This window comes from Balaenoptera borealis (genome assembly GCF_965194805.1).
Source record: "Balaenoptera borealis genome assembly, chromosome: 5".
Lineage (NCBI taxonomy): Eukaryota > Metazoa > Chordata > Mammalia > Artiodactyla > Balaenopteridae > Balaenoptera > Balaenoptera borealis.
Genome location: NC_138862.1, coordinates 1,699,523 through 1,726,062, shown reverse-complemented (window position 1 = coordinate 1,726,062; position 26,540 = coordinate 1,699,523). Strand labels below are relative to the sequence as shown.

Genomic DNA, 26,540 nt, shown 5'->3' with positions numbered 1-26,540 from the left:
GCTCGAGCTGTGCTTCCTGGAGAGGGGAGTCTCCAGGAACTGGCCCCTTCCAGGACAGAGGTGGACAATGGGAACCAGACCCCCCCCCCCAAGATTATTGGCTGTGGTGTAACTTCAGGGGGGCAGAGCTTGGACCCATCATCCATCATCGACTCTGAGACATCAGCAATTACAAAACATTGTTTTATTTAACACACATGTTAAACTATGACAGGTTATGGATGCAAGACACCCCAATTAGAATTGATGAAATACAGTATCTAAATGTGTTACAAGAGGGAATTAAACTATGGTTGATTCATATAATGAAAGGCTGTGCCACTATTAAATGTGTAAAAAGAAAGAGTAGTTGATAACAGTAAAAGATGCTCACACATTATGTGTTTTTTTAAAAGCAAATTATAAAACTATTATGGTTTTGAACAACAAGAAAATCTGTATAAAATATTTTGAAAATCTGTTTGAAGACACCCGATAACTGCCAAAACAGAGAAGACTTTCTTGAGGAGCGAAGATCCCAGAAAGAAGGGACGTGGTTTTCCTTTTGAGATATTTAGCGATTAGTATGATGTTTTAGTCAGCTCAGCAGCCATAACAAAATACCACAGACTGGGCAGCTTAAACAAATAGTCTCTCACAGTTCTGGAGGCTGGAAGTCCAAGATCAAGGTGTGGGCAGGATGGGTATCTCCTGAGGCCTCTCTCCTTGGCTTGTAGATGGCCGCCATCTCCCCGTGTCCTCGCATGGCTTTCCTCTGTGTGCAGGGGAGGGGGAGGGGGAGAGGGAGAGGGAGGGAGGGAGACACACAGTGCAGTCCCTAATACGTGCGGCACACAAGAAGTTGAGACACTGAGCACAGCTTTTGAGTCTCATAGGATGGGGGAGACAATAATTGGGCAGGACCTACTGCAAGATAAACTAGTCGGGGGGCTCTGATAATAACATGGACCTTCAGCTGGAACACTGAAACAACAAAGGAGTGAGGCTGAGGTGTAGATCAATCCTCACAGACTGAAACCCAGCATCCAAACGGCTCACTCCCAAATTGCACCAAGCTGATCTGCTCTCCTGCCCATTGCCAGCCTGAAGCCAGAGGAAATCTCTGGAGGACAGCAGCAGCACCTGGGGCCTCAGGTTAACTAAAATATCTTCATAGACGATATCCAGAACAGAATAAAAATTCACAAAGAAAACCAGAAAACAAATGATCCAAAACCAAGGGAGAAAGTATGTATATATTAGTAATAAATCCACAGGAGAACAGGATATTGGCATTATTAGATAGATTTTTAAATAACTCTAATATGTTCAAGGAAATAGACTATGAGATGGAAATTTTCAGCAAATTAGTGAAATCTATAAAGAAATGGAAATTTGAAAACAAATACAATCACTGAGACTATGAATTCAGTAGATGGGTTTAACAACAGATTAGACATGGTGGAAGAGATTATTATGAACTGGAAGGTAGGTCAGAAGAAAATAGAAGCAGAGGGAGAAGATTGTCCCAAGGATAGGAGAGATAACTTTCAAACCACTGCAAGAACAATGCAACAACAAAACTCAACCAATCTGACAACGTCATAAAAACAGATAAAAGGAAACAATAGAAATAACAGAAGACATTTATGTAGCACTTATGTGACTTGCACTCTCATACCTTCATACACATTAATGGAATGAGGTAGGTACCATTATTGTACCATTTCACAGATATGGAAGCTGAGGCACAAGTTTCACATCCAAGTTTACCTGGTTACTAAAAGCAGCAGAGCAAGGATTCAAGCAAAGGCAATTATACCAGCTCTACAACAAGAAAGTAGAGTAGAGCATACAAAATAAGATAGTAAGAATAAGTAAAGATCAGCAATCATACTAGATATGTATGGATTAAATTGTTCTATTTAAAACAGTGGCGCCCTACGTGGATCAAAAAAATACAACTATGTTTTCTTCTACTGTAGAGTAGAGAAAGGGTAAAAATAAAAGGCAAAAATGCTATAGCTTATAACAGTTTTCATATCAGATAAAATACATTTCAAACTGCAAAGCATTAAATGGACAATGAGAGATATATTACATTAGTAATGGGTCCATGCCACCAAGAAGCAGGTAGAAAAATGCAAATAGGGTCTGACTCTGTTTTTTTTTATGTTTAACAGCTGACATCTTTAAAGCCTCATCCCTGCCTCTTTTCTTTCTTCCCCACATCTTAGCAGGCAGATAAAGACTGAGCGCTGCCTCCTTTGGTACCAGTGGGAAATTCAAACCACTCAAGCACCTGCCCATGCAGAAACCCTCACCATGGCCCCGCCCTAGCACAACAGAAGCCCCAGGTGCATCTCCTTTTCTGGCTCTCAAGCCATTTTCAGACCAGCTTGGGAGGCCTGCACTGCTCTCCCTAGAAAGCCTCCTTATGTGAGGGATGAACATTTCCATACCCTCTTGGTGTGTGTGTGTGTGTTGTCACCAGTCTTGACAACTGGACCAAACTTTAGGTGAGGGTCCCTCTTCTTTCTGAAAGGTGTCACAATGACAAAGACTAAGTAAGCATATAGAAGATCTGAATAACATAATCAATAAGCTCATGATAATGCATAGAGAGAGAAAGAATTTGGAAACCAATGAAAAATTTATGTAATATTTTTAATCACCTGTGGAATATTTACAAAGTTTGAGCACATATTAGGTCTTTAAGAAAACCTCATTAAATTGTAAGAAGCAAAATCATACAGAGGGCGAGTTCTGCCTAGGATGTAGAAAGCTGGAATGATCATTACCCCCATCTAAAAACAGGAAAAGCTGGACAACCTCAAAATCATAACTTTTCCTAAACCTATCAGAAAGCTGGGATTTTGGCCTCCTTGTCTTTAAGTTTTGGGTCCTCTCCCTAATCTGCCTGCTATTATTAAGCTTTCAGAGTCTCAGACAGTTGCTTACTTTGTCTTGTTCACACCAGAACTCTCTCCATTTTTGAAGGTTAGTTTTCTGAGTATAGCAATCTGAGCTTAGGGACTTCCCTGGTGGCGCAGTGGTTAAGAATCTGCCTGCCAATGCAGGGAACATGGGTTTGATCCCTAGTCTGGGAAGATCCCACATGCCTCAGAGCTACTGAGCCCACGTGCTGCAACTACTGAAGCCCGCTTGCCAAGAGCCCGTGCTCCGCAACAAGAGAAGCCACCGCAATGAGAAGCCCGCGTGCAGCAACGAAGACCCAACCCAGCCAAAAATAAATTAAAAATTTAAGAAAAAAAAAAGAAATCTGAGCTTAAAGCCTTTAAAGGTATCATTTCACTGTCCTTATTGTCAGAATACATCCTGGGCCCAGCCCCTTGGAGGTCTTCTGTCTCTGGAGAGGAAACAGGATCACTGAATAAGTTCCACCCCAAGATCCAAGGACATGAGGCCTGCATCAATGTGGACCTGGACCAGGGCAACAGCAAGCCCTACCAGCCATGCCCCGTTCCAGGACAGTCAGTGCCAAGAAGCAAGCTGGAGGGGCCCATCACAGTGAGGGGAGAGAGGACCAAGAGGCTGGAGAGAGCCTCTTCCCGAGGTGCACAGGGGAGGCCTGGCATTCAAGGCGGAGAAAAACCCTCCAGCAAACCATCCTCCACCCTCAGCACGAGGCCATGCCAGAGGAATTTGAGGTCAGTGGACACTAAAGGTAACCACGGCAACCACAAAACCCAGAGCCAGTCAGCCCCTAGCCTGCCTGACCCCTGCAATGGCAGCCAAACAGAAGAAGAGGAGGAATGTCAATTTCCAGATATAAATACTGCTAACCTCAGTCTCTACTGCCCTAAAGACAATATCTGGCTTTCAGTAAGTAATTACAAGACACAAAAAAGAAGAAAAAACCCCCCACAATCAAGACATGAAAATCAACAGAACCAGACTCAGATGTGACTCAAATGCTGGGATTGTCTGACAGGATTTATGTTAAGGCTGTAGTGGGAAAGATAACATGAAGAAAAGGGCGGGGAGACTTTCAGCACAGAGACGGAGACTCTGAGGAAGAGGCCAGTGGAAATGCTGGAAGTAAAAACAGAGTAACAGAGGTGAAGAATGCCTTCAACAGGCTCACAAGTAGACTCAGCACAGATGAGGAGAGAATCATGAGCTTCAAGATAAGACTGTGGAAATTACCCAGACTAAACAAAGAGGAAAGGTGGACCCCCACCCCGCCAACAGAGCCCAGCAAATGGAAGCCCTGGAATAATTTCCAGTGGTCTAACACATGTGTAATCGGAGTCACAGAAGGAGAGGAGAGAGTGGGCAGGAGAAATGTTGGAAAAAATAATGGCTACACATTTTCTAAAAATAAAGACACCACAGCACAGATCCAAATTCAGAAGGATTTAAATATATACATTTAATAATATATATAATAAATATACAAAAGGCACAACAAGACACAGCATATTCAAGCGATGAAAACCAAAGATAAGGAAGACACCTCGAAGGCAGAGAGAGGGGAAAAAAGACACGTTACGTGCACAGGAACAAGGATCAGAATCACAGCACACCTGATGCAGAAACGACGCAAGCCGAAGACAATGAGGACGAGGACACGCTGCCTCCACACACACGACGCTCAGGTCTCTATACTCAGCAAACCAGCCTTCAGAAGCCAAGGAGAGACTTCTGGTGTGGACAGGACACAACCCTCCGAGGACTCTGAAAGGTCAGGAACAGCAGGCAGCTTTGAGAGCAGACCCAAAACTTAGAGACCTGATGGGGTGACTTTCCAAGTGTTCCTCCTCTTTCATCGGCCAGCTTCGACCAGAGGGAGACCCCAGTGTGGGATTACATACCAATGCAGGTGTCAAAACCTCCAAGAGAAAGCCTCTCTCTCTGGCCAGAGGAAAGGAGACGCTGCGAGCCAAAGCATGTGAGTGAACCCAGGTTTTGGTTGGTTGGTCGGTTGGCTGGTTTTGTGCTTTTTACTCACCGGATCCTGTCCTGAAGGGACCCCGATCCTGGAGCTGCACTGTGGCTGCCGACCAGGCACCCCAAACCTCAGGAGAAAACCCATCCCTCTGGCCACAGAAAACGGGAAAAGGGGTCCTGTGGTCCAGAGAGCGTCAGGGATCCTTCATTTTATCCCTCTTCCCTCCCTGCCTGGCCCTCAGGCAGCCCCAGTCACATGACCCCACCGGCCCCTCCCCTAGGGAGGCGGGGCCTCTCCACTGACCGCCTCCCGGCCCCAAAGAAGGGTCAGAGGTCCACACAACTACCCGAAGGTTGTGGGTCCTCACCAGCTATACTGGCAGGGTCTGGGAACATCCTAGAAACGGAGCTCACACCCGTCAGGCCAGGGAGATGATGCACAAGCCTGACTGGGCTGAAGGTACCTCCGTGAGAGCCGCCCCAGGATGCGGGGATGGTGTCACCAGTCTGGCTAACGGAAACGTGGGCATCACCGGCATCCAACCGCTTAGAATAAGAAACGTCCCTGGCGTTCTAGAGCAATCTTCCCGACGTCCCTGGACCAGCAGCACCCACGTCTGCTGGAAACGCGTTACAAGTGCACACTCTGGGGCCCCTCCCGGACCCGCTGGCTCGGAAACTCCGGGGTGGGGCCCCTCCATCTGGGTTTTATGAGCCTTCCAGGGGGTTCCGACGCAGCTCAAGCTTGAGAACCCCTGGTGGACAGCGGTGCTGCTCAGATGGGACGCTGTAGACAAATCGTCAGGGAATCTTGGCGAAACGCAGGTTCTGACTCGGCAGGTCCTGGGTAGGGACTGACGTTCTGCAGGCCTGTCGAGCTCCCAGGTGATGCCGGTCTACTAAAACCTGGGCCGCGCCATGAGGAGCAAGCCCCGAGGGCAGTGGTTCTCAGCCTCGGCTGTGCATTAGAACCACCTGGAGATGTTGGGAAAAACCCACCTGTGAAATGAGACCCATGAGGTGGGTGTGGCTGGGAGTGCGGGCTGGCACTGGCGAGCGCCGTGAGCAGCCGAGGTGCAGGCCCGCTGCTGCGGAGGAAAGGCCTGGGCTCCCAGAAACGGGGGTGTCGGTGGGCCTGTTACGTGAGCCTGCGCCCCTCCCCTCCAGCTGAGCTCAGGACACTCCCTGCACAGAGCCATGGAGAAATGCATGGGCAAAGCGCCTCGGCGGCTGTCCTCTGCAGACCGGGGAGGCTGCCGTGGGGCGGGGTCACCCGATCTCCCTGGGGATGAGGGGCCCTGGCGTGGTGGTACCAGATGTCAGTGCTTAGCGCTAGAGACAGACGCAGAGCAAATAATCATGGAAGGAGAGGAATCAGAATTTTTTGAACCGATGGCAGGGACCCTGGGAATGAAACTGATGCACAGCTGCTAAACTAGCAGGCAGGATAATTCTAGGTCTTTTGGTCAAGCCCCAACCCGTCACCGTAACGGGGGTCCCTGGCTCTTCCCAGCAGCTTCCGGGACTGGTGAGGAAGGAGCCTGCAATTCAGCCACAGGTGAGACCAGCAAGTGGCTCTCAGGGCTTCCTCAGAGGGACCGAGGACCATTTTCAAGGGTCACTGTGTCCTGGAGCAAAGGAAAGCCCCTGACCCTCAGGGGTTACTACACACCAGCTCTGAAGAGGCCCGGTCAGCCACTTAGGTCCACTGGCCAGAGTGGGCTTGTGGAGGCCGGATGAGAATGGGTCTCACCCCGAGTCTCGCTCACCGTGGGCCCGTGGAAACCAGAGGCCCAGAACGTGTAGCGGGAACAAGCACACTTAGCGCCCCATGGAGTCTCCCAACTTGTGCTCGGGGCCGGAGCGGAGGCCACGCCGTACAAGGGCCCCGTGGAAGCCCGCGGAGCCCTACCCCCTGCTGCGGGAGGCAGACCAGAGGCGCCACATCCCCAGAGGGAGTGCTGCAGGTCAGGGCACCCCCCAGGCTCGAACGCAAGGCTCCCTGCCTGTGACTAGCTGGACTGTGTCCCCCAGGTTCACAAGCCAGAGCCCTAACCCCAGCATCTCAGAACGTGCAGAATGCGGAGAGAGGACCTTTAATGAGGTAATGAAGTTAAAACGAGGTCGCTGGGTGGGTCCTAATCCAACCTGACCGGGTCCTTACGAGGAGAGACGAGGACACAGACACACACGGGACGAGCACGCGGGGGCACGGGGAGGGGACGGCTGTCCACATGCCCAGGAGGCCTCGGGAGGGACAGCCCTGCGACCCCTGGGCCTCGGACTCCCAGCCTCCAGACTGTGAGACGATACATGTCTGTTGTTTAAGCCCCAAGTCTGCGGTGCTTGTCATGGTGACCTGAGCAGATACCCCACGGCCAACTGAACCCCCTCTGTGGCTGTTACAGAGCAGACAGGTCCTGAAGAACGGCTGTGGCTCACAGCCAGGGCCCTGGGGTCGCAGCTCCTGGCACCCGGGCCCTGCTCTCTTCTCCCGACCCCGCCGGCCGAGGTCGCCAGCCGGCGGGTGCCTGCACGGGCTGGGAGAGCAGAGCGCCTCCACGCTGACCTTGGCCGGGCGACCTTCTGGTCCGGTCATCCGCAGTGCACTCCGACATCCCTGGAGGCGGTGGGCCTGGTGCACAGGAGGCGGGGGCAGCCCAGATGCTCAGCTAGGACCGGTGGGGCCCAGGGTGGGGGAGGAAGCGGCCTCGGCTCAGGGCACGTGACCCTGGTGCCCCGCTCGGGGAGAGGGGCGGGAACGTGGAGTCGGGGTCACCGGGGCCTGGGGGACCCTGAGCAGGGGGAGAGGGTGAGGGAGCTGGCCCGGCTCTGACGCCGGACCCACGGCCACCACGCTCTGGAGCCCAGGACCGCGGGGTCAGAGCCGCCGAGCAGGTGGGCTCCTGACGAGCTGGCACAACCTCTCCGTCCCTTGGGCAGGGGGCGCCCGGACCCTCTGGGGAAAGGGGCCGGCTCCCCCAAGCAGCCATCCAGCTTCGCTCCCACCACGGTTTCCCCTCGCGAGAAGCCGGGTCCTGGGGTGCGGCTTTGAGCCGCTTGGTCCCGGGCGTGGGTTGTTCCTCCTCCCGGGGGTGGCCAGAGGGGCCAGCAGTGCCCGCCGCCCCCTTCCTGTCACCGTCAGCAGTCCTGTCACTGAAGGCAAGTTCCTGTGCTCAACGCACACTGAGGCCAAGCCAACCAAAACATTTCAGTTTGGAGCAGAGAAGGGCCCAGCAAGGAGACGGGCTCAAAAAACCCCTGGGCTTTAGCGTGGGAGAAGTCTGTTGCTGGTCACTTGCTTCAAACAGGAGAGCCAAGGACTCCGAGCGCAAAGGTACAGCTGCTTCCCCTGCAGCCCTCTGTACCTGATCCCAGCGCTGCAGCAGGGACAAACGGCGGGGCCGATCCCCGCCGGCCGCGTGTTGGGAGGGAGGCTGCTCGTTCACACCGATGGGTGAAGCCCCTCTTTACCCGGACAGTCCCCCTGTCCTCACTCCCCAAGCAATCACGTCCACACCGCCCAGAAATGAAACACAAGGAACGCAAAGCATAGTCAACAAAAGCGTGTATTAATCTGCTGGCTGGAAACTGGTTAAAGATTAAGGCACTCAGGCTCATGGTCTCCTTGAGGTTACAGTTTTGGCTGCTCTTAGTACCATCTCAGAAGCTCACGGCTACAGTGACGCTCCCGAGGCGGGCCCCGTGCTGTGTGGGAGGACGGCGCCCGCTCTAACAACTCGCGCTAACAACCCGGCTCTGCTTTCAGCTCGGCAGCCTCAGGTCAAGAGAGTGACTTTACATCCACACCAACTACCATGTTAATACAAAGTTCACTGAAGTCTATCACAAAGTTTCTTTTATGAACAAACAGTAGAAAGTAAAAATTTGCAAACTGTTATAAAATACTTAGGAATGTTTCATAATACTTTCACTGCTATCAAATGCCCAAGAAACCAGAGAAATAAGACTAAGGAGTTTGTTAAAGGTTGTTTGTGAAACTTAAAGGTAGAATTGTTAAACAGATCTGTGTAGCTAACAAGGCACGTGCAACTGTTTGACGACATGTCCTTTGATCACTGGGTCCGCACGAACTCACTCACTTCATGTGCTTGTTCACCCACCTCCCCAAAGCTCAATGGTTTTCACATTCAAAGCAATTTGGCAACTAGGACTATTTTCAGATTTAAGAAAGGCTGTTCACGGTGACTCCACGGTCTGCTGTCCCTGCCAGGAAGCGCTCAGACCATTTACTGCAGTCATGCATCTTGATCTGGAAGAAAAGGAACCACCACGTGCGGCCACTGAAGGAAGTTCCCAGAACACGGCCGAGACAAAGGAGCAGGCCGGGAGCTCAGGTTGTCGGCCAAGCAGGACAACCACCAGCACCTGTCGTGCGTGGAGATCCCATCAGCGGCCCCGCGGAGCCTGGCCAGTGCAGGCCACTGCCTGCCGAGGGCGGACCTCCGGTCACCTGCGAGCCCTAGGTGACCATCGCAGATGGCAGGGAAGGTCTGATTCAGGAGACTCCGCCCCTGGGGCCTGAGGCCTGTGGTCAACGGGGTGGGAAAGGAGGCAGGCAAAGCCTCTTAGACACGCCCCCCTGCCATCCACACACCAGCACCTGACCAACTACTGCCCTTCAGAGAGGTTTTATAATTCAAACTTTTATTGGAAAAATATCTTGATGTTCCAGTAAAGAGACACACTAAAAAATCATCCCCTAAGTGGCCTGAACTTTGACAGTAAAGCTTTTTGGTGGAATCTTTTAGGTGGGAGAATAAAATCCAAGAATTATTAAAAAAAAAAAAAAAAAAAAAGACGTAGGGTGAGTTTAACTACCGCTCAATGCTATTCGGTATAGTCAAGGTCAGAAAGCAAACCCTCGTCCGATTGCGTCCTGTACCCCGAGGTCAATGGCAAGTCGTCTGTGCTTTTCTGGGGAAATGACAGGGGCTGGAGGGTGGCCCCAAGATGGACTGCAGACGCCCCACTTCCTGCGTGTGGAGCTGCACAGGCCCGGACGCAGGGAGACGGTCTGCACTGGCTCGCAGACGGAGCAGAGGCCTGGGATGTGCAGTTTCCTCCCCAAATGAACAACAGAAAAGCCCTGACAGTCTTAATGTCTCAAGTGACTAAATACAGAAATGAGAGAAGAGGGAACAGAAGCTCCCAGGCCTGGGCCTGGAGGGCAGCTTCCCTCCCCAGGGTCGGAGGCGGACGGGGCAGCGGGTCCCTGCTGACCCACAGCCCGAGGAAAGGCGTGGAGACCGCTCGCCGTGCCACGAAGTGCATCTCAGTTGTTCTCGAATCTAGCATATGGGTTTTCTTCTCTAAACAAACCTGAAAACAAAACGGGCCTGATTAGAAATGCACTCAGTCAAAAGGAAACGAGGGTCAGAAAGCAGCACGTGGTGTCTTCTATGAAGATTTACTGAGGCCAAAAGGAAGACGGGTACGCTAAGCAGGCTCAAACACTACCCTTAACCTTTCGCGAAAGGCGCACCACAGGTGACTTTAAAACTGAAGTGGAATTTACTGGAAACGGTATTTCTAAGAAACACGGATCCTAAGAAATAAACACTTGTTTGCTGATTCTCTCTAAATTATATAGAAGAAAACAAAACAAAACCACCTTACTTTAGATGTTCTTATAAATGCTGATTAATTTTCAGAATTAAGGCCACACAAAGAAGGTGACCGTCAGTTTAACTGTGAAGGAGCTAAGTACCCAAAGACTCGGAGTTTTCTCTCTGCATTGTGGAAACACACCCTCTCCCCTCTTTAAACATCTGGTCTGTACACGCCAACTATCCGGAGCTACTGCAACACATCTACTTACACAGGGTTTTGGGGGGCGGGGGACAATGGGGGAAAGGTAAGGGCAGAGGGGAGAATGCCCTTCTGTCAGAGGAACAGGGCGAGCTTAGCCTGGGGCGGGGAAGAGCTCAGCCTCGGCCGGGAAGCGCTCAGCCTGGCGGTGGGGCGGAGCACACAGTTGGTTTTGGGTAAAAAACTATCATGTGCCAAATACCAAATACGAGCAGTCTTGTTAAGGCCCTGTTGGGAAAACAAAAACCCAAAAAACCCCCCAGATCCTGGCTCTACTTCTAGTTTAGAGGGAAAAACAGACATAAACTGCTTTGTGATAAAGAAACCAAAGGCCTTCTAAACTCAAGAGATGGTTTCGTCTGCAGTGCATTTGGTGTTAATAAGGCCAAGCACCTCCCTCCCGCTCCCACCAGGAGCTCGAAGGTTCCCCACAGCTGAGGGTTCCTCCTTCCCAAGTCCAGGCCACTCAAAGGGCTTTACACAAAGGGCACAAGGTAATTCTTTCAGTGCAATTAAAGGGCAACTGACCAGCTCCAAGATAGGAACACAGCGAATCCGTGACTGTTCCAGAAAAGGCCTCGTGCAGGCCAGGCAGAGCAAAGGTCCAGGATCCCATCACTACCTGTGCCGTGTTGTGTGTGTGTGTGTGTGTGTGTGTGTACACGCACACGAGCACACAACCATCCTGTCTTTTATCTCCATTAATGTTAATCAGATGCCAAAGCTCCAGGATCCCATCACTATCTGTGCTATGTTGTGTGTGTGTGTGTGTGTGTGTGTGTGTGTGTGTGTGTGTGTATATACACGCACACAAGCACACAACCATCTTGTCTTTTATTTACATTAATGTTAATCAGATGCCCAAAAGCTCCTTTCCATGATTTCCAAATTTCGTTGGAAACCAAGTGCCAGGGAGCAGAAAACACCAATGATATCGGTGGTTTGAAAATCAGTACAGAGCCAGCTAAACACAGGAGCAGGTTCAATGCTCTCAAACACCGAAAAAATAGTTCCCCCACCGAAAACCTCACCAAACAAAAACCCAGAACAGAACCAGGACACAGCTCCCGGGAAACAAGCGGTCCAAGGCCTCAGTGTGGCTACTGCCGACTCGGTCAGGAGGCGGACCAGGAGCAACTCCAGCACAAGGGAGAAGGCGGGCAAAGCCCCGCAGGTAAGGGACTCACCCCACCGTAGGGCAAACAAGACCACAAGGTGGGAAAGGGCGACAGCACTTCACCAGCAAACAGGTGCCAGGAAGGCCGGCAGAGGCAGAAACACTCGTAGGCCTCGTCTTACGAGAAGCCGCTCCCGGTGCAGCCCTCACCCTACAGCAGAGCCCGCCGGGCGCTGGACGTGGCCAAGACGGCCAGGCCAGCTCCTGCCAATGGAAATGGAGAGCCAGGCGATTCTCACCATATTTCCTTCTGATTTCATCATGTCTTGACTTCATCTCTGCTCTCCTAGAAAACACAGAAATCTCGTTCAGCAGCAAATTACAGTGTAAATTTCTTGTGTGTGTGTGTGTGTGTGTGTGTGTGTGTGTGTGTGTGTGTGTGTGTGTGTCTGCGGGGCTTGCGGGATCTTAGTTCCCCGACCAGGGATCAAAGCCGGGCCCCCTGCAGTGGAAGCGCAGAGCTCTAACCATTGGACCGCCAGGGAAGTCCCCACAGTGTAATTCCAACAGCTGTGCCTTTCACTCCCTGTGGCCTCCGGGAGCCAGAGCCGGGTGGTGGCGGCTCTGACGTGGCCACGGCCACACTCCCACCAGGACGGACAGGGTGCTGAGCACGGACCCCTTCATTTCAAGAAAAGCAATTCCAATACCCTGTACTGTGATTGAGGACATTTTTTTCCGTATGAAAACGAACCAATCAGCAAAGATCTTACGCTTGGTTCTGAAGATGGTTAGGAACACGCAGGAGCCTCGGCCCCAGCAGCTGCGGGCTGACAAGCCCCCCAGCCCCACCGCGCGCACGCCAAAGGGCTCCGGAACCTGGGACGCACGGTCACCAGAGCACTAGTCACACAAAAAGCCCGGTTTGGGCTCGGACAGACAGGAGACCCCAGTCAGAAGCCTTCCTCCTGCTGAGCCCCCACGGGCTCAGAATCGGACGGGCCCCGAACCCCGGGCTGGCGGCCACCAGCCAGGTCCCTGCCACGCGGCTTCCCACCCTCCACGCCACCACCGAGAAGCCCCCTCGGACGCCCAACACGGTCCTGACTTTTCCACGTGGAGAAAGCTGGGACCGAGTAACCGCCCCGGTCGCGGGGCCTCACCGCTCCTCCTGGCGGACCCGGCGCTCCTCGCGCTCCCGAGCGGCCCTCTCCTCGCTCTTATCCGGCCGCCGGCTCCGCCGCTTCCCATAGCAGCAGCAGCAGCAGCAGCAGGCGACGCCCAGCAGCAGGGCGCCCCCCAGCACCGACAGGGCGATGATCAGGGCCTCGAAGTTCACTGCCAACGCAAAGGCGCAGAGTCAGGGCCCCGCTCAGGCCCCGCCCCCTCCGGGGGGGGGCGGGGACGAACGACGACACCCCCGCCTTCCTCAGCCTGCTGCTGTGACTTTGTCACCATTTCCATCAACCTGAAGCAACAGGTAGCTTTTCTCATCACCTGATGCTGAAAGGCTGTTTCCAACCTGAGAACAGTTAACAAAACCAGGAAGAAAGAGAAGCTCCGCGGTGCACTCAGCTGCTACGACACTTGACTCAATCTCGCGGAATCGGATGCTAAGCCCGACGCGGCTTCCGTGATTATCTAAGTCAAAGCCCAGAGCCTCCCATCTGCTGCCAACAGGACACACGTCTGCCCGCACGGGCTGAGCACCAGCTGGAGCCACGGCCCAGGCCAACGCCCGCGGGCTGGAAAACGGTGACTGTGACTTCCCGTCCAGACCAAACGCACTCAGAACAAGTTGCAATTCTTTCCAACTTCTCTTGAGGATTTACAAATTAAAACCAGTCAGTCGGTACTTTTCCACTCCATTCAAGCCAGAGCCCATCACAGGACAGGCTGACACCTTCCCGTTAGCACAGCCCCGCCCTGGACAGCAGCGCAACCCTCACAGGACGGCCCCCTGCCGCACACAGCTCGTAAGCTCTGGTGCCACTGGTTTCTTGGTTGGGGGGGGGGGGTGGGCTGGGGTCCGGAAGGTGAGAGCTCTTCCTTGGGTCAGGAAGGGGAGGGAGACACCAGTGCCCCGCTGCCCCCAGCCCCCCTCAGGCTGCCAGTGTGACAGCACTCGCTCTGCCTTCTGAGCTTTGAATCATGTGGTTTTTCCTCCTCTGTCCTGTTCTGGAAGTGCCAGAATTGCAAGATACAGTAGTAACAGGAGACCCCCACAGGCAGACGGCGTAACTTTTTGACTAGAGAACTCGAGAACAATCAACTTTATTTTTATTTATTTTTTAAAATAAATTTATTTTATTTATTTATTTTTGGCTGCGTTGGGTCTTCGTTGCTACACGTGGACTTTCTCTAGTTGTGGCGAGCGGGGGCTACTCTTCATTGTGGTGCGTGGGCTTCTCACTGTGGTGGCTTCTCTTGTTGTGGAGCATGGGATCTAGGCGCATGGGCTTCAGTAGTTGTGGCGCACAGGCTCAGTAGTTGTGGCTCAAGGGCCCTAGAGCACAGCCTCAGTAGTTGTGGTGCATAGGGTTAGTTGCTCCGCTGCATGTGGGATCTTGCCGGACCAGGGACTGAACCCGTGTCCCCTGTGTTGGCAGGTGGATTCTTAACCACTGTGCCACCAGGGAAGTCCCGAGAACAATCAACTTTAAAAACCGGCGAGGGACTTTCCTGGTGGCGCAGTGGTTAAGAATCCGCCTCCCAATGCAGGGGACGTGGGTTTGATTCCTGGTCAGGGAACTAGATCCCACATGCTGCAACTAAGAGTCTGCATGCCACAACTACGGCGCCTGTGAGCCACAACTAAGGAGCCCACGTGCCACAACTAAGGAGCCCGTCTGCCACAACTAAGACCTGGTGCCACCAAAATAAATAAATAAAATTAAATTAAAAAAAAAAACCAAAAAAAACAAAACCCCGTGAGACCAATGAGACAGCTGGCTCTAAAATACACCTACCCCCACAAGAGCTTTTCTGATTAGCAGCTAAACCATTATAAAACAGAAACAGAAATCCCACCATGATGGGAAACAAAACTATGGGCTTCTTTCCGAGAAATCTACTCTAGGACGTACTAGACCTGAACGGAGAGAGACACCCGTTCCCAGACGGGGGTTCAAACGGTAAAGATCTTGCTGTTCTCCAACTGAACGTGTGTGCGTGTGTGTGTGTGTGTGTGTGTGTGTGTATTTTTGTTTGTTTTTTGGCTGAGCTGTGCAGCATGTGGGATCTTAGTTCCCCAACCAGGGATCGAACCCAGGTCCCCTGCAGTAGAAGTGCAGTCTTAACCACTGAACCACCATGGAAATCCCCTGAACATATATATTTAAGGTCATTACAATCACAACCCCAAAACAATTTTGCCTAGAACTGGTTAAGATGATTCTACAGTTACTTGTAAGAATAAAAGCACCTGTGGCACAGGGCTGAGTTAGTGTGAGGTGCTGCCCTGACGGGGTGGACCAAGAGGGTCTCCAGTGGCCTGACCGCAAGGCCCCACCCGCTCGGCTCCCGTGGATGAGGTCCCAGCTCCCGGCAGGCCCGAGGAATAAACCCGACAAGGCCAACGCACCTTCTCTCAGGAACCGGGGGCACTGCACCCTCCCGTTACTACAAAGCCTGCCCTCCCGCGCCCCTGCTCACCCCCCGTGAGCCCGTGTGCCCCCACGCTGCCTGGAGCGGCATCAACTGGGGCAGCCACTCTTGAGAAACGTGTGGCCGACCGACTAAGGCTAGACATGAAAGGGGTACCACTCAGCAGTCTGCTCCTAAGCGCACGCCCAGGGCGGTGGGCGTCTGTGTCCAGCCCACGCGGGAGCACACGGCAGCCGCACACAGCCCGGTGTCCACCAGTGCACCGCAGCAGTCGCCCACGGTGTCCTGAGGGACAGGCGAGCGCCGGACGTGGTCCGTGTGTTTGGCTGAGTGGCGATAACCTGCAGACTCACGTGAAAATTCACTGAGTACACGGGCATTTGTATATGCACAAGTGTACATGCATGTGTGCACGCATGTGTCTGTACTTGCACGTGTGTACGTGTGCGTGTCCTCTGGAGTCTGGGGCCCGGAGAGAGGGAGCGAGGGCTCACGTGTGCACTGTGTTAGAGTCATGCTTCAGTTTAAAAGCATTTTAACAGTTAAGGCCCCATATGCCGATGGTTGGTTCCCTGGTGCGGGAGCCGTCTGTGCGGAACAGATGGGGAGGGAAGGTTCCACGGAGGAGGCAGCCGCTAACATGGAAGCAGACGGCCGTGTGGCCCAAGGAGCCTTTCTGGAGTGAGGGCAGCAGAGGGAACGGCCAGCTGGGAGGACGTGACGGGTGTGTCTGCACATGTACACACACCCATACACACACACTCCCACAGACACAAACTTCTGGGTTCCCTGGGTTTCAGCTGGTGAAATCAGAAGTGAGTCATTTCAGATGGAGGCTGACAGATTCTGAGATGGAAATCAATTAGAAAAAAGACAGATAAAACAGATCATCACAATTCTCTGCGAGAGCACTGGCTCCTATGACCTGTAGCCAGGCGGCCTCTCGATGGCCCCAGACCTGAAGCCATAAAGGAAAGGATTAATAAGCCCAACTCATAAAAATGAGTTCCACGTGGCAACACACACCACAAACCAATTTAAAAGGCCACCTAGGAAACAACCTGGGTCTCCCCTAGGGCTCACTTCCCTCGGAGAAAGAGCACCACTGAGACAGGTGCTGACGCGCCACCCGCGTGGCCCCGGGGCGTGGGGAGCCGCCTGCAGAGCAGAGCCAAGGCCGCGGCCTTCAGGGCAGCCTCCAGACCCGGGCCGCCACGTTCCCAGACGCCACCGCTCGCGCCGGCCTCCCCACCTCCCCGCTTCTGGCAGCTTACAGTAACTGAGCACAGCCAGAATTTTCAAAACGGCCCTGGTTTTGCAAGAAGCCAATGAGAACAGCGACTTACCCCAGCACACGCCCCAGCGCGCAGAGCTCAGCTTGCAGAGGGAGCTGGGCGGCAGGATTTTGGTCACCGGGTAGTCCAAGCACGCCTTGTCAGTGTTGCACCAAAGACACTGCAAGAGGCGATGACAGGGCATCAGACGCGTAAACGCTGAAGGGCAGACGGGCCAGGGTCCGACCTGCACCAGCCCCGCCAGCCACAATGCTGTTCCCCCTCGGCCCCCTTCCCAACACTGGCTCGACGCCGCCAACCCACCAAGGCCCTCCTCACTCAAACCTCTTCCACCAGGCGCCCTGCCTGCCTCGCAGCCTCCTTGCTGATCCCCGCCCGGGGCCTCTGCGTGGCCTGCTCCTCCCGCCTGGACACTCCCCTCCCTTCCGAGGCACCACCTTCTAACGCCCAGAGCACCCAGGCGTCAGCCGCCTGCAGGAAGGCAGGCCTTTGCGCCCTTCTCCGCGTCCCCCTGCAGGAGGGACCGAGCCGGGCATGGTTGGGGTGGTGGCCACCCATGGTTATCACCCTGTAAAGATCCTAATTTGATCTCTAGGACTGGACCGAGAGGTCTGTCTTATTGCTGGCTGTCTTAAAGATGATGCAACTAAAGCGCAAGGGCATCTGCCCAGAACCGCAGAGCTGGAGAAAACCTGGCAGGTGTGCCTGAGTCTCTGGAACGCACGGCAGAGACCTGGCCAGCACACCAGCCGAGGGGCCCAGAGCCGGGCAGGCACTGGCGCAGATGGGAGCTTTGGGTCAACCTAACAACCCGCCCAGGTCAGCACATTCAGGATATTTTCAAGCTTGAAGGTAAAGATTTTACTAAGTTTTTTTCTTTGAGGTTTTAACAGGATGGAAAAGTCATGGTATGTTTTGGTCCCAAGTTAGGGCGAAAATCTATTACAAAAAAATGTTTTAGTGAAACCTGGGGCCCCAGTGCCACTGACACAGTGTCCACTTTGGTGTCTTGTGTTCAAAATGACAAACAGCAGGGAGGCCCTCTTCATTTTGGCCGTTTCAGAATACCTTCCACTCCAGTGGTTCTTTCCTGGCTTAACAATTTCTGGGAAATCCACCATTTTCAAACAGCTCAAGTTTTAAACACCTAATTTTCCATTTTTCCATGACAGTTCTACCGAAAGCCGTATGAGCTCACTAGGAGGATAAGTTCTCTTTGTGGTGGTGTCGTGGCTGTTTGCCACTCTTGTTTTTTAGATTAATGAGGTACACGCACGCGGTGAACAACGCAGGGGCGCCAGCAGATCCTTCCGGAAGCCCGTGTGCTTTAAGACTTCACACGCGGCGGGGTCTACCCTGGCCCTGGCTTTCCTCTGCACTTCTGACCTCACCTGTCTGGGTTCAGAGTGGGGGTCAGGCCTTCAGAGGAGGCGTGCACCCCGCTGTGGTGTGGGCACCCCCCAACCCCACACAACGAGGGAGAGCACGGGCACTCCAGCTCGCGGCCCCCTCAGCACTGCGTGAGCCCGGCGGGGGGCCGGGAGGGCTCCGAGCACACCCGCCGCGTCTCGGGGCCCGTCTGTAAGACGCGAGGCCTCCGAGGTGGAGTGAGCCCCGCGGGAAAGCCCTGGGCACAGGCCGACAGTCGCAGACGAGGGGCTAAACGTGCTCCCACCCTGCTGCCGGGCTGTGTGAGACTTACGTGTGTTACTTCAGGAGTCGAAGTAGCGTGTGAACAACACTCAAGTGGTGTGTGCAGCTTTCACGAGACGCTTTAATATGCCTGAGAAAGGCTGTTAAGAGCCATCATGAAAAATACCTCCACAAACCCCAGACCACAGAACCCTGAACACACACAAGCGGCCCTGGAGTCAGAGACGGCGGGTCTGCTTCTGGATCACGTGCTGGCCCTGTGCTACTTACAGAGACGTTTTTCAGGCACTCTTCACAGGTTCTGTTTGTGCTCTGAGAACAACCTGCAGGGGAAAGAACAAACATCACTGAGAATCCTGCGGCATCGATGTGGGGAGGGGGAGGGCAAGTGGCGCTCAGAACCCGGAGACGGACGGCCCCTCCCGCGCAAGCCTTCAAGGCACAGACTGAGCCTCTACCAGCAGGGCCCTGGGAGGACACGCAAGCAGCACGCATGTGGTCCTGACCCCAGGGGTCTCCTGGGAGAGGAGACGGTGCCGCCCAGCAAGGCCGGCCGCCTGCCTCTCACCTGCGTGGTCGCACACCGCTGACCGGCTCGTCAGCAGACACCCCGGAACCAGAGGCCACGGCGATGCCGGGCCAGACTCAAGCCGGGCCGCGGCCCTCTCGCCGGCCGGTCCCAACCCTGCGGAGCAGCCCCTGCAGCCCCGGGCGCTCTTCCCTGAGCAGGCGCTGCGGGAAGGGCTCACACCCCGGGCAGCCGGCAGCTCTGGGACGCAAGCTAAGCAGAAGCGAAGAGCTGGTGCACGAATAAAGGATTCCAACCCACCATCAAGCAGCCGCTCTCCACCCCACGCCGCCCCTTAAGACACGCACACGCTTGGAAGAGGCCTGAGCACACCCCATCAGCCAGCAGGAAAGGCACGTGAGAATCGCGGTCAGGCCCCACTTCACACCCACCGGAACGGCTGCATTACAAAGACTGACGACGCTAACGGTGGTGAGGACGGGGGCTCAGCGGCTCGAAAACAAACACGTGCTCCTCCGAGACCTGGCAATTCCACTCTCGCTCTCGTACCCAAGACAAACCAGAACACACGTGCACAGGGACACCTGCACAGGGGGGCTGATGGCAACTTTACGCAGAGGAACACCTGAGAGCTGAAAGTGGCCCAGATGTCCAGGCGCCCCGCACGCCCCTCGGCCTCCCCACTGGTCCTGAGAGCTGCCAGCTGGCTCCCTGGCCGGGGCCTCTGCGCGGCCCGCTCCTCCTGCCTGGACGGAGGACGCGACCCTCCCCGGGACCACCTCCTCCTAACACGCTGCACCCAGGGGGCAAGGGGACAGAGGTCGCTGGAGGACGGACAGGGAAACTGGCCCAGTCCTACAGTGGGACACTCTTCAGCCCTAAAAAGAAGTGCGCCGTCTACGCCACACGTGATGACTCTACAGATGACCTGGGCTGGGGGAAGCCTCCCGCAAAGGCCCGCAGCGCAGGGCTCGGGGATGGGTGAGGCTCATCTTCGGGGGCGGGGGCGGGGGGGAGGAGGATGGGCTGGGTGGGGCCCCAAACTCCTGGAGAGGCCAGTTCTGAGGCTTGTAGGAGGTCAGGGTCTCACAGGTGTAACTCACTGGATGGCACGCGTAGGATTCCTGCATTTCACCGTATGTAACCTTGAGCTCAAAAGAAGGAGGAGACGAACGTTGAGCTCTCGGTGACGACGTGCACGGGGAGGAGCTGGGGGGGGTGGGGCGTGCGCGTCTAACTTCAAAACGTGACAGACCCGGTGGTGGGCAGAGGGGTGCTCACTGCCCAGGTCTCTCAGCTTCCCTCTACTTTCCAAGACTTGCCTAATAAAATGCACGGGAAAAGAGCTTTAGCTTTAAGTTACGATTGTATTCATGTTTGCTAAGCAGGACCCATACAGTAAACTGCTACTTTGAAAGAGTTGGAGAGTTCTTCTCTTCAACAGTCTTCTACGTTCCATTTTTAAAAACCAAAATCCTATTTTATCTGAAATGAAAGCTCATTCTGTCACAACATACCATTCTACGGCAGTCATTATTAACTAGTACCCTCCTCAGAGCCTCTAGTGGCGTGCTGCTTGTTTTGTGTTCAAGCTGATCCTAAACTGCTTTACTCCCTCGGCCCCAGGAAGGCAGAGCCAGTTGGCGGCCCCCGAAATACCTCCACTTCTCAGAGCACTGCCGAGAGGGGCCCCGGGGCCCTGTGCACCGGCAGGAGGGAACAGCCCCGAGGACGGTTTCACTCACAAGCCGGATTCCTAGTTGTGTCCACCAAGGGGCTGAGAGAGGACGGCACACATGTTGCCAGGCCTTTGGTCTCCAGCCACTGTCCCCACTAAAAGGAAACGGGCAGAACAACAACGCCAGAACCGGGGCAGAGAAAGGGCAACACCAGCCTTGGACAGCTTGCTGAGCCAGAAAGTGGCACAAGGACACAGAAGCCAGCGTGGAGGGGGTCCTCCTTGCCAAAGTGGCACAACTTAACATCAGAGTGAATGACAGTAATGGACTCTCACCTCCCGAACGTCCACGATTTCACACGGACACAGAATAAACACAGAGAAGGACAACTAGCCAAGAGTCTCCGTCGCAATAAACAGGGACGCCAAGACCACTGCGCCGTTTGCGGAGGGACAAGATGTTATGCACGGTCTCAGAGCACCCCCCGCCCCGGTTTAATTATACTTGTGAATAGAAAATGGCACCTGAAAAGTGACTGGAGATATCACCAAGACAACCTGTGACAAGACAACGGCACAAAGTGACAGCAGGTGCCTCTGAGGGGTGCAGGAAGGACAGTCACCCAGTGGCTGAATCCTCCCCAAATGCATCCGAATCAAATCAGAGGAAACCAGACAGGACCACAAAGGGGCCTCTGAGCACAAGGACAGGCTGAGGAGCTATTGCAGGGGAACAGAGGTTGAGAGACATGACACCTAAAAGCAACACGCCAGCCCGGGGTCAGAGGACCGAGGACGCTATTGAGGTCGCTGGTGATCTGTGTGCACAGTCGTGTGTTAAATCAAGGGTCCGGGATCGTACCAATGGTCACTGTGCAGACTTGACCGTCACCTTCTGGCTACGTCCTTCTTAGGAGATACACCCTGGCGAATTTAGGGTAAATGGCCACATCACAACTTGCTCTCAAACGGTTTGGTGACAACAGTAACAGGCAGCGACTTCCCTGGTGGTCCACTGGTTAAGACTCAGCGCTTTCACCGCGGAGGCCCGGGTTCAATCCCTGGTCAGGGAACTAAGATCCCACAAGCCGCCAGGCACGGCCAAAAGAAACAGAAACAAGCAGATACAGACAAGGAGCAGTAAAGCAAATATGGCAAAGGCTGTAAGAACAGAAAAGGACTCAGGAGTTCACTGTACCATTTATTCCTTCAACTTTTTCTGCTAAAGCGTTGGGCAGGGAGGTATGGTGGGGACCTGCACGACGCCTACCACACCCCCTCTTGAGTCCTTCTGAAGCACTGTTAAGAGAGGCCCCAGGGAGCAGGTGATGAAGCGTGGGAATTTTTTCTCAGGCGTCTCCAATTTAAAAGTCTGTGTGATAACTGGTCTTGCGTGAACTAGCAGACCTCGGCTCCAAGATACACACCATAAACCCGTCCACCCTGGGGTCTCTGGGTCACAGGCCAGATGAGTCAACAGAGAGGCCCGGGAGGGGAAGGGCCAAGAAGACGGGCTCGCCCTCCTCCTGCTCCTAGCATGACCCGGAACCAGGCAGGTTCTCAACCCAGAAACGCCAATGTTAAACAGCCCTCCCAAAGTCAGTTCAGAGCCGAGAGAAGGTCGTTCCCTCCTCGCCCTTGAAAACAGCAGGGTGTTTTGCGCAGTAAGACAGGGAAATACGTTAACCATTTGCAGCTGCTTCAGAGACTGGGCGTCAGCAGTCACTCACTGGATCTTATCTCATCCCGGAAACAGAAAACTGTGCTGAAAGCCAGAGACATGTAAACATCTGGCCTGAGTTTCCGAGGTCTAACGCTGAATGTCACTGTTCTGACTTCGGAGGGCCCGTGGCCGGGACTCTTCAGCTTGCACTCTCCTTACCAGTGACTAGAGAACCTTAAGTCTCATGCTCTTGGGAAACTAAGTTAAAAAAAAAAAGGTTCTCAGGACACACTAACCCATGATATATTTGAGTTCTTTCCTAAAGTTTCGGGTGAGTCACTGCTTAAGCACAAAAGGACACACACTAGTGCGTGTAAAGAGGTATGTTTTTAAAAAACAAGGAAATGAGTTAAGTATATTTACCGTGGAACACAACAGGCCAAAGGGCTGCATTCGGCAGTGCCCTCAGCAGTGGAAAAGCCTCAGAACCGGGCACTATGGCCATGCCGCATGGTGACAGGGCACAGAGAGTGCCTGCGCTGTCAATTTCATGTGAGAAACGAGGCAGAAAGTTCATCTAGACAAAAAGTCCTGGCTGTCCTACCACCTCAGCAGAAAAGGGGGAGTGAGGAGGGCAGAGGGCAAAGGCTCGGACCCACGCACACACCCAATGCCCCGAAACCTGCCTGGAAGCCCCAGTTCTCAGCAGCAGGACCGCTGTAAGGAGACCCCGCCCCCAGCTACCCTGGCCACCACCAGCTCCTCTGGATCCCTCTGTTTAGGACAAGACTGAGGTCCCTTTAGGGGCTGCCTTCCCTCTAGATGTAAAGACGAAACTCTGGGGTGGAGTCTGACCCCACACACAATTAAAGTGGGGTCCAAAGCCCATGAAACTTCTTTAATTCAATGAACTTCCCTCTGAAAGTCTTCAACACCTTGTCGGTTCCTAACGTCTCCCCCCACCCAAGCGCACAGTACAGAAGACAGACGTTAGACATGGCTAGGTTTGGACTGGTATGATGGTCTCTGAATTCACACACCCGTAATGGTTAATTTTATCTGTCAACTTGACTGGGCTAAGGGATGCCCAGAGAGCTGGTAAAACACTTTGTTTCTTTCTATCTTTTTTTAAGATTTTTTTTTTTTTTTGTGGCCTTGCCGCGCAGCTTGCAGGATCTTAGTTCCCCAACCAAGGACGGAACCTGAGCCCCCGGCAATGAAAGCGCAGAGTCCTAACCACTGGACTGCCAGGGAATTCCCAAAACACTGTTTCTGGTAGTGTCCGTGAGGGTGTTTCCAGAAGAGACGAGCATGAGTTGGTGGACGGATGAAAGCACCTGGCCCTCTCCAAGGTGGGTGGGCATCACCTAGCCAATCGAGGGCCCGAACAGAACAGAAAGGCAAGGAAGGAGAGTCTGCTCTTCGTGTGAGAGCTGAGACGTCCCCCTCCCCCTGCCCTTGGGCCTTCAGCCTTAGACTGGGCCGTATCCCCCTGGCTCCCGCTGCCTGGCCTTGAGGTGTGGCCTGGACTACACGCCAGCTCTCCGGGAAAGCTGACGGCAGCTCGTGGGGCTCCTCGGCCCCTCGGTCACGTGATCCAGTCCCTCATAATAACTCTTTCTCGATGGCTACGTATATCCTGTTGGTTCGGTTTCTCTAGAGTAATTTTTCCTAATACACACAGCATCCTTGCGAGAAAAACAGTCTCTTAAACAGTGTAGTCACGTTCCTATAGCATGACAAGCGGTAAAAGCTCACAGCAAGCCCAGGCTCAGTGCGGCTAAAAGAAGAGCCACTTTTCTCCTGAAATACTAGGGTGAGAGTCCAGTTTCACTCCCAAACTGTCACAGGACATGCCCACTCAGCCCACAGGGGTCTCTGTCCTTAAGTCCAGGGCTAGGGAGGGGTGAAAAGCTGGCAGTCAAACACACCTGGGGCGTTTCCTGACACACCCACTCTAACAATACACACCCGCGGCCACCAAGGAGAGGTTCTCCGCTGACTGAGGACTCTTGGCTCTCAGCCACCCAGTTTGGTAAAAAAGCACTCACACCACATCTGTGCTGAACAACCCATCTGGACCGAAGGTTCCCTATGCTGTGCCACCCGACTGCTGCATTAACGAGTAATATCACCAACGTACACACAAGTACGCTCAGAAGGCAATTAGAAAAAACTCAAGCAGTCCTGCCCTGGAACCGACACCCCATGAGGTCACAAAGAGGAAAGGTGCTTTGCTGTGCTAAACAGAAGATGACGACGCCGCAACTAACTGGCGCTGAGAAAACCCCCGGCCCCTCAGGCTGACCCAGGTCGCTTAGGCCACCGGCCCGAGGCTCAATTCCCCACACTAGTGACCATGCGGGGATGCCACACACAGCAGCCAGATCAAACGCTCCCAAGATTCCCAGCAGCCTGCAGACCACCTACAGGAAGCCACCCTCCAGCACCAGCGCTTCTGGAACTGCTGGGCTCTTAGGTCATGCACTCCCCTAATCCCCCCCAACTCTAACTGCCGTTTCCTGGTCAGGCCCCCCAGGAACTCGTCGCCTCCACGTGTCGGTCACCACCGTGGGCCCGGCACCTGGCACAGGTAGTTACTTACTGAGAACAGAGGGGATCGCCTAGCAAGGCCGCCCACCTGCCCACGCAGCGCGGGCCTGGAGAGCCCAGGAACCAGCGGCAGGGCGGGCTCAGCCCAAGCACCGGCCGCTGTCCCTGGAGCTCCTCGGAGGGGCCTACTCCGCACGGTGGCGGGTGTAGGGGCCGCATACAGGCCTCCTCGAAGAGAGCAGGGCCCCCAACATACCAGCCGCGCCCGCACAAGGGCCCGGCCCCTGGACTCCGGCCGCCGACCCGCTGTGGGACAAGCGAGCTCCCCAGCTCTGCTTTCGACCCCGAGTCCACACCCGAGACGGCTCTTTCCGAGGGTCGTGGCGCCGCTTCACTCGGCCAGGCCGACGCCGCCGTCCCGGACCACCCCGCCTGCTGAGCCAGGACAAAGAGCCGGCCCGCCGCCGTCCCCGAGCCCCGCCGCCCCAGGCCGCGGGCCGACACTCGGGTGGCCCCCCGGCCGCAGACCGCGCGGGCCCGGAGCACCGACCCAGAGCGGCTGCGACCCCCGGCCCTCCGCCCCCCTTGACCCCGACACCGCGCCCCCCGCCCTCCCCCTCCGCCGCGACCCCGCCCCGCACCACCCCCCCCCGCACCCCAGCCCCCGAGCCCGCCGGCTGCCCTCACCCTGCGCGGCGGCCTCCGGGAGGAACAGCAGGAACAGCGCGGCGCCGCCGAGGGCCAGTCCCAAGCGCGGCGTCGGCCCGCGGACCCTGCCGGACGCCATGGCTGCTGCTGCCCCGCTGGTCGGTCGTCGTCCTCGTCTGCCGGACGCGCCGCACCTCGGACCTCGGCCAGGCGCCTCCGCCCGGAAGGGCCGCGCGCCGGAGGCGGGAGGGGCGGTGGACTGGCCAGTGCACAACAGGGGCCCCGCCCTTCGCCGCTCGCGGTCCCGCCTCCCGGCGCGCGGATCAGAGCGCCTGCGCGGCGGGAAGGCGGCGGGCTGCGGGGGGGGGGGGGGGGTGGGCTCTGAGGCTCAGTGCGCTTGCGCGGCTGGGAGGGGCGCTACGCGACCTTGACCCTAAAGGGGTGGAGGAGCGCTCAGGAAGTGGAGGGGAGGTATTGGTTTCTGGGTTGGTCTCGCCGGCTTCACAGAGCCAGCATGCTGGGCCCTGACCCGCGCCCCGAAGGTCACCTCCCCGGAGTCGGGGGGCGGGAGCAGGCGGGCGGCGGCCGGCTCCTGGGAGGTCTGTTGGACCCCGGCCCCGGACGGCGTCATGGAATGATAAAAACATATACTGCGAGAGTCCAGTTGCTTTCTTTTTAAGATTGTGTTTCCATAGCCAGAGTACAGTGGGGCTTTGGGTATTGTATAGGGAAGTCAGGGATCCATCTCCTAAGCTTCTTGGGGTCACTGGCTTGTGGCTTCCTGGACCAGCCTGGTAAGACCACCTTCCCAGTAGCAGCAGTGCTGGGATCAGGGGTGGGCCGTCCGTCACGGGGGAGGTGTCTGCCATCTTTGACCTAATTCAGGGCCCCAACGTCACTTACTGGGTCGTGTTCCACTGCTGTCCCACACCTACCTCAACTCTGAGGGCTGCGGTGAAATCCGGGCGGTGGGCTTTGCAGTCTAATACGGAATCTAGCTGGCCCCGGCGAGGTAGGTGTGCTGCAGACTGAGCAGAGCGTCCCTCCCTCTCAGCGTGCTGGGATTCAGCGGG

General features: G+C 55.0%; 1 protein-coding gene across 2 annotated transcripts; it reads right to left on the bottom strand.

Annotated features, from left to right (window-relative positions):
* Positions 1-165: 165 nt before the first annotated feature.
* PTTG1IP (PTTG1 interacting protein) lies at positions 166-25,779 on the bottom strand. 2 transcript variants are annotated; one of them, XM_082392556.1, is made up of 6 exons: positions 25,507-25,739; positions 18,667-18,719; positions 16,795-16,903; positions 13,006-13,180; positions 12,142-12,188; positions 8,445-10,236 (listed from the first exon to the last, which is right to left on the bottom strand). In XM_082392556.1, the coding sequence occupies exons 1-6, from the start codon at positions 25,604-25,606 to the stop codon at positions 10,190-10,192; spliced, it is 531 nt and encodes a 176-aa protein (XP_082248682.1). In that variant the 5' UTR covers positions 25,607-25,739; the 3' UTR covers positions 8,445-10,189. The 2 variants fall into 2 exon arrangements, with proteins under 2 accessions (XP_082248681.1, XP_082248682.1); XM_082392555.1 differs by lacking the exons at positions 8,445-10,236; positions 12,142-12,188; positions 13,006-13,180 and adding an exon at positions 166-754 and having other exon boundaries at positions 25,507-25,779.
* Between the last annotated feature and the right edge of the window lie 761 nt (positions 25,780-26,540).

Bases quoted from the DNA above. Each gene is read 5' to 3' on its own strand.
- PTTG1IP (XM_082392556.1), bottom strand. From the start codon at position 25,606: ATGGCGTCCGGCAGGGTCCGCGGGCCGACGCCGCGCTTGGGACTGGCC. The intron at 13,181-16,794 runs GTAAGTCGCTGT...TTGCGTTGGCAG, and splicing joins GCGCTGGGGCGTGTGCTGGG to TGAACTTCGAGGCCCTGATC. The intron at 12,189-13,005 runs GTGAGGCCCCGC...TGTGTTTTCTAG, and splicing joins CGGGTCCGCCAGGAGGAGCG to GAGAGCAGAGATGAAGTCAA.